This window comes from Phascolarctos cinereus, unplaced genomic scaffold, assembly GCF_003287225.1.
Source record: "Phascolarctos cinereus isolate Bilbo 61053 unplaced genomic scaffold, phaCin_HiC Scaffold_9;HRSCAF=440, whole genome shotgun sequence".
NCBI classification, from domain to species: domain Eukaryota; kingdom Metazoa; phylum Chordata; class Mammalia; order Diprotodontia; family Phascolarctidae; genus Phascolarctos; species Phascolarctos cinereus.
In genome coordinates, this window is record NW_027556402.1 from 144,929,536 (window position 1) to 144,937,301 (window position 7,766).

General features: G+C 34.2%; 1 protein-coding gene across 2 annotated transcripts in view; it reads left to right on the forward strand.

The window, feature by feature from the left end:
• CLOCK (clock circadian regulator) overlaps window positions 1-7,766 on the forward strand; it is a 107,525-nt gene that overhangs the window by 91,996 nt on the left and 7,763 nt on the right. Inside the window, exons 19-21 of one of the 2 annotated variants that reach the window (XM_020975287.2) lie at window positions 3,100-3,306; window positions 3,927-4,075; window positions 7,095-7,362. In XM_020975287.2, coding sequence (XP_020830946.1) covers window positions 3,100-3,306; window positions 3,927-4,075; window positions 7,095-7,362 — 624 coding nt within the window. Of the gene's footprint in view, window positions 1-3,099; window positions 3,307-3,869; window positions 4,076-7,094; window positions 7,363-7,766 lie in introns of both variants that reach the window. The other variant, XM_020975285.2, reaches the window with a different exon arrangement.

Below are 7,766 nucleotides of genomic sequence, written 5' to 3' on the forward strand. Positions count from 1 at the left end.
GGGCAGCTAGGTGGTGCAGTGGATAGAGTGCTGGCCCTGAAGTCAGGAGGACCTAAGTTCAAATCTGGCCTCAGACCAAACACTTGACACTTACTAGTTGTGTGACCCTGGGCAAGTCACTTAACCCCAATTGCCTAATTAAAAAAAAAAAAGACTGAAATTAGATTAACCTGATGAATCTGTCATTTAGGCCTTCTAAATTTAAGTCAGTGTTAAAAACATTTGAACAAATCAGAACCATCGGCAAATCCCTGGGACATTCCATTGGCTAGACCTCCCTCTAGGTCAGATCTTAACTTTTTTTGTGTCATGGATCCCATGGGGAGTCTGGTGAGGTCTGTGGATCCCTTCTCAGAATGTTTTTTTTTTTTAATTATTTTTAGTTTTCAATAATTACTTCTATAAGCTTTTGAGTTTTCAATTTTTCTCCCTCTCCCTCCCCAAGACAGCATGCAATCTGATATAGGCTATACATATACATTCCTATTAAACATATTTTTACATTAGTCATATTGTAAGGAAGAATGAACCAATACGAGGAACCACCAGAAAGAGGAAACAAAATAGAAGAAGAAAAAAAAAGCAAATAATATGCTTCAAACTCCATAATTCTTTCTCTGGATGTGGATAGCATTCTTTTGGAGATGTCTTAGATCTTTGCATTGCTGAGAAGAGCTAAATCTATCAAAGTTAGTCACTGAACAGTGTTGCTGATACTGTGTACAACGTTCTCCTGGTTCTGCTCACTTCACTCAGCATCAGTTCATATAAGTCCTTCCAGGTTTTTCAGAAGTCTGCTTGCTCATCATTTCTTATAGCACAATAGTATTCAATTACATTCATATACCACAGCTTGTTCATCCATTCCTCAATTGATGGCATTCCCTCAGTTTCCAATTCTTTGCCACCGCAGAGATTGCTGCTATAAATATTTTTTGCACATATGGGTCCTTTTCCCATTTTTATGACCTCTTTGGGATACAGCCCTAGAAGTGGTGTTGCGGGGTCGAAGGGTATGCGCAATTTTATATCCCTTTGGGCATAGTTCCAAATTGTTCTCCAAAACGGTTAGATCATTTCACAACTCCACCAACAATGCATTAGTGTTCCAGTTTCCCCCATCTTCTCCAACATTTATCATTTTCCTGTTTCGTCATGTTGGCCAATCTGATGGATGTTTTGAGTTCAGTTCAGAGTTGTTTTGATTTGCATTTCTCTAATCAATAGTGATTTAGAGCATTTTTTCATATGACTATAGATAGCTTTAATTTCTTCATCTGAAAACTGCCTGTTCATATCCTTTGACCATTTATCAGTTGGGGCATGACTTGTATTCTTATAAATTTGACTTAGTTCTCTATATATTTTAGAAATGAATCCCTAATAAGAGACACTGGTTGTAAAAATTATTTCCCAGTTTTCTGTTTCTCTCCTAATCTTGGTTTCATCGGCTTTGTACAAAAACTTTTCAATTTAATGTAATCAAAATTATCCATTTTGCATTTCATAATGTTCTCTGTTTCTTGTTTGGTCATAAATTCTTCTGTTCTCCATAAATCTGACAGGTAAACTATTCTTTGCTCTCCCAGTTTGCTTATCAGCCTTTATGTCTAAATTGTGAACCCATTTTGACTTTATTTTGGTATGTGGTGTAAGATTTTGGTCTATGCCTAGTTTCTGCCATGCTCTTTTCCAGTTTTCCCAGCAGTTTTTGTCAGATAGTGAGTTCTTATCAGAATGTTTTTAAATGCGTAAAAACAACATACATAAGTTTACAAAGGAAATCTAAGGTTAGTGAAAATAAAGATGTAATTTATTTCTCCTGTAAGTCCATGAACTCCTAAAATCTATCTGTAGATCTCTTAAGGAGGTCTGTGGATGCCCAGTTAAGAGTTGATTTGAATCAATCCATTAATCATTATCCTTTGGGTCTGTTCATTCATTCAGCCAGATTTCAGATTTACCTGTCTCCATTGCTCATATTTCTCCCTCTTCTAAGTGTCATTATTCCCATTTTACAGATGAGGCAGTTGAGGCTTAGGAAGGTTCAGTAGCACACCCTTGTACATATGACTTATAGAAAGTTTCACCATTGGAATCCAACCCGAGATCTCCTAAATTTAAGTTCAGGACTTTCACTCATACATTATAGTTATCTACCTCTACTGTCTTTCACATACATTTTGGATTCATTTTGAAGTTCCAAACAACTGGTTTAGAAAGTGGCATTTCACCATACCCCTTAAGCTTATAATTAATTAATAAGTAACATTGAAACATAACTGATGGTATTTTTTTTCATTTCCCAAGACTATAAAGTTAGTTTCACTTGAAGAAATCGAATTTAAGAGTTTTATAGTCTTTTCCCAAGACTATAAAATTAGTTTTACTTAAAGAAATCCAATTTAAGAGTTAGGCTATAGTCACCCCAGAAAAGCTAACTTCTACCTTAAAAAGCTTCCTTGGGGGTATCCTTTTAATATCCAGTGGGAGGTATAATTATCCCATTTTAGCATATCCTTAGACAAAGCATTTTCCAACAGCATGTTAGCAATATACTTAATATTTTACTATGAATCCATTTTTGTTACAGCAGTAGTTTCTAACAGTATGTAGGCAGTAAGTTCCTTGTTTTTCTATAATCCAACTTGTAGATTATCTTTTTGGAGTCTCAAATAAATGCTTTTTTGATTGGGGAGAAAAAAAAGAGTTAGGCTACAGCAGACAATTGAAGTGAGATTCCTGAAACGTACTTAGCATTTTTGGAGTTGTGACATGCTGTTGTTGGATTTTGTTGCAACATTCTTCCCGTTCTTAAATGTTATATTTTATGTACGTCTGTATTTATGAATTCATTTATATGTGCATATGAATTTAAATTGTTTTGTAGCTTTTGTGATGTCCTTTGGGGTTACCTTTTTAGTATTTGAAAACACTGAGGTATTGTAAAATAACCTGATAAAATTTGAGAAGTCGCTTTATGAAACACAATTTTGGCATAACATTTTGAATATTCAAAACTGTTCTCATCATTGAATTGGTTTGAGTTATTGTTTGGATTTTTAAAAAAACACAACTTATTTTAGAATATTTTTAAAGATGTTTTTACAGCAATCATCCCCTGGATTGAATTTTGGTTCTGTTCAACTTTCTTCTGGAAATTCATCAAGTATGCAACAACTTACACCTATAAACATGCAAAGTCAGGTTGTTCAGACTAATCAGATTCAAGGTGGAATAAATACTGGACACATTGGTTCTCAGCACATGATGCAACAACAGCCTTTACAAAGTCCAGCAACTCAGGTAAACTATAAAGTGCTTTCAAGTCATGATGATCATTGAGTGACTGAATTTATAAAGTTTCTGAAATAAAATAAAAACTTGTTTTTAAAAAGTATATTTTATATTCTTATGAATTTAAGAAGTCCAATGGATAATGTACACCAATGATTTTTAAATAACTTTATGCAAAACTATTTTAGTAGCACTATTAATGTTTTAGGTGCTGGGACATGTCTTGAAATTTAATAGATATATTCCAAGTCTAGTCTGTGATATGCAAAATGTTAGCCCTGAGGCATTTCAAACAAGTAGCTATTCTCTGTGTCTCCTTCATCTACCAGAATCAACATTTTTGTCTCTCTAGTTAAGGGTAATTGGTGACTTTAGAAGGCAAATATACTTTCTTTAACTGCCGTTAGTCTTTGTTGTGTGTATTGTTCCTCAGAAGTACTTTTATAGTCATTGCTATCCATCACTCTAAGTTTTAGTAAGAAATTCCCAGGGGCAAAAATAAATAAATGGCACTGTCCTTGGAATACATTTAATTGTTTTTTAAGTAGTCTATAAAATATTATCTTTTCTAGCAAACTCAACCAAACATTCTCGGTGGGCACAATCAACAAACCTCTCTTTCCAATCAGACTCAAAGCACGCTGACTGCTCCACTGTACAACACTATGGTAATTTCTCAGCCAACAACAGGAAACGTAGTCCAGATTCCATCTAGTGTACCACAAAACAACAACCAGAGTGCTGCAGTAACTACTTTCACCCAGGACAGACAGATAAGGTAACTGTTATATGTAATTAATTTTATGTTTCCATTCATAGAGTTTAACTCATCATTAAATCAAAGTTTAACTTATTTGATGAAAACTAAATAACTGTGTTGCTGCAATAAGAGTTATTTAGTTTAAAGCTGGGAATGAGTTTAGAGGAATAATAATTGTATTGCCAAATATTGGATCTAAACTGTGGTGTATTGTTATTCCAGTTTGAACTTTGTATCTTCATCAGGTATGAGTAATTATAACACTAAAAATTTATCCCTTCCCTGGTCCCTTGGAGTGCCCTGGAATTTTCACATAAATGTGTGGTTAGTTATGACTGTCACTATAATTCAGTTACATTTTGGATTAAATGAGTTTTTAAGGACTATCCTTGAAACCCAACTGATATTTATAACATTACATTGTAATACTATAACATTTTTGCTTTTAGAAGATGTATTTCGAATTGTAAATATATACAAATAAACTTATAAACACAGCCCGTTCTTAAGTTTGGAATTACCCATTTTAAGTTATAAAGCCATATTGTCCTTTTTAAAAAGTCTTTTAAAAATATATATACACTCCACTGAAGTCTCTATTAATAATGTCTTGCCAGGGCATGAAAGACCCTGGGCTCTTGAAGGCTGTGCCAGAGGAGTTCAGGTTTTGGCAGATCCTCCCCAACTCAAAAGGCTTTAAGTATGTGCCCAGTGATGATCTTTGTTGTCCAAGGACTAACCTAGCTAAGTTCAGAGAGGTATAGCCTCAGGCTGCCTGCAGGGTAATTAACATTGTGGCCACTGACTTGTTGGAAGGGCTGTGTAAGCTTCAGTGAAGGGAGCACCTACCATGATGAAATCACATACTTTTGAAGTAATATTCTAATATAATACTAGTAGAATGCTAATATTATGGTAGAACCATATGCTTTATAGAATACACTATCACTTCTATTATATTAGTAGTCTGTACTTATAGGACTGTAATACTAGTATACTTTATACTCACATTGGCATCATAGTGATATTTTAGTGTAATGCCTATACTTTAGTGCAGTGTTCTGTTCGTGTTGTAGTTGAATATTCTATTGTGTTCTACAAAGTGTATTAGGTTTCTTTCAAACTCTTGCAACTAACAATCAAGCAGCACTGATGATGGGCTCCAGAGAACAGGAAGAAGGGTCATTTTAAAAGCTAAGAAAAAAATATAATTTTAAAAGTTGGACTTAAACTTGGACAGGTTCAATACTATGTAGTAAATATCTGAAAATAATCTCTGTCCTACAGAGCAAGAAACAAAAATAAATTGAAGAATTTAATTTTGAGGATTGAGATGATGTTTATCATAAACTATAGCCCAGCAAGATAATTTATATCTGTACTTATGTTATTTTACTTGTATTAATTTTTTGAGAAATGACATATTTTCTTGTTCTGTTTTTTTTGTCTTGCTGTTAAATAAGCTATTTCTTTACTGTGACTGGTTTCTTTGTGTTTTCTATAATCTTTTTACAGATTTTGCAGACTGAAGATTTTATAGGTTTCAAGTAAAATATATTTATTTTAAAAATATGAAATAGGCAAATTGTAAAAAAAGTAACCAACATTTTGGGCAGCTAGGTAGCACAGTTCATAGAGTGCCAGGCCTGGAGATAGAACGACTCCTTTTCCTGAGTTCAGATCTGGCCTTAGACACTTACTAGCTGTGTGATCCTGGGCAAGTCACTTACCAACTATTTTCTCTTTTTCCTGATCTATAAAATGAAGTAGGAAAGGAAATGGCAAACCACTCTAGTATCTTTACCAAAAAAAAAAACCCAAATGGGGTCATGAAGAGTTGGACTGGACTGAAATGATTAAACAACCAACATTTTATTTTTGTGTTTTGTGTGTATGTGTGTGTGTGTGTGTGTGTATTACACACACATGTGTACATATATTTACATGTATATTCAAAACATAACAAAAATGTAATATATTTAAGTACAGTATGTTATGCACAGGACTCTTAAGTAAGTTTCAAGTATTCTAATTTCTTTATATAGTCTTGTTGAAAAGTAATGTTCTTTCAAAGAAGGCAAATGGGAATCTTTTTCCCAAAAGGAAAAATGCAATAAAAAAAAGAAATTGAATTATGATCAGAATTATGCTGAGTAGACAAAAATATAAATCAAGATTGTATTTATCATTGATAAATTGTTTGGCAGCATTGTATAGTGGTAGGAGTGCAGGACTTGGAGTGGAGATAGACTTGGGTATAAGTGCTGGTTACGACACCATCTGTGACCCTGTACAAGTCACTCAACATTATCTAGGCCTCTGTTTCCTAATCATAAAATGAGGATAATAATATCCACAGTACCTGCCTCTTAAAGTTCTCTAAAAACTTTAAAGCACTAGATAAATATCAGTTATTGTTGTTGTTATTAAACTGTTATGTTTCTAAAACCCTAACATTAAGCCTGAATACCTTTATAAACATAGAGATTATCTTTATTTCCTTTACTCTGATAAATTTCAGCTTGCTCATGGTTGACAATGAACCAAATGCTGTACACATCTTTCTCAGGGTACCAAAAGGAAAGCTCATTTGTATTTTCTGTTATTTGTACATATTTTTGTTGTGAAAGACAGTGTGGCATAGAGGACAGAGTGCTGGATTGGAGTCAGAAAAACCTGGGTTCAGATCCCTGCCTCTGATGTGTGACCCTAGACAAGTCACATATAACATCCATGAATCTCATCCAGTTAACTAAGACTTTTCTATTGTGTTAGATGAGTTACTGTCTAGGCTGCACTGAGGAAAGCATAGGTCCTTGACATTTTTGTTGTATGTTAATTTTAGGCTGAAGTTTTAAAATTTGGATTTATGTGTCCAAAATAGAAACTAAGCACATCCACAAGGAGTCACATTTTTTATTTTGCTAAAGCATCACTAAGTATAAACTAAATAAATATCTCTATTCAATAAACTATTATTTATTTATCATATGTGCCTTATATGTTTGACCCTAGGGTTTTTTCTTTCCCTTTGCAGATTTTCTCAAGGTCAGCAACTGGTGACTAAATTAGTTACTGCTCCTGTAGCCTGTGGAGCAGTTATGGTACCTAGTACTATGTTTATGGGTCAGGTGGTAACTGCCTATCCCACTTTTGCGGCCCAACAGCAGCAGCCACAGACATTATCAATAACACAACAGCAGCAGCAGCAACAACAACAACAAAGCCAGCAGGAACAGCAGCTACCTACCATTCAGCAGTCATCTCAGGCTCCGCTGACTCAGCCATCACAACAGTTCTTACAGGTCACTCCTTTGACGTAGAATTTTCCCCAATACTCATTTAATTTTAGGTAATAGATTATTATTGGTAAACAAAATTAACTTTTTTTTGGTAAATAAACAAACTGGACTTCCAAAGGGGTTCAGTGTATAAGTTTGTTATATGCCCAAAATAGTCTTGATTCTAGTTGGCCTTAAGGCACAGTGAGACTATTACTGTTTGTCATAGTGACCCTTTTTCCCCTATTAATGACTCTTGCTAATTGCAAAATATTTACATACAGGGTGATTCAAATCTTAGTACATAGCTTAAAACAGTACTAAGACTTTTGGTCTTTAAGGAAAAAAAAAGTAGGTGCACTTGAGCAAATCTCTGTTCCCTGGATAAAGGAGCAGGGGCTAAATAATTGTATATCATTTGTTTTTAG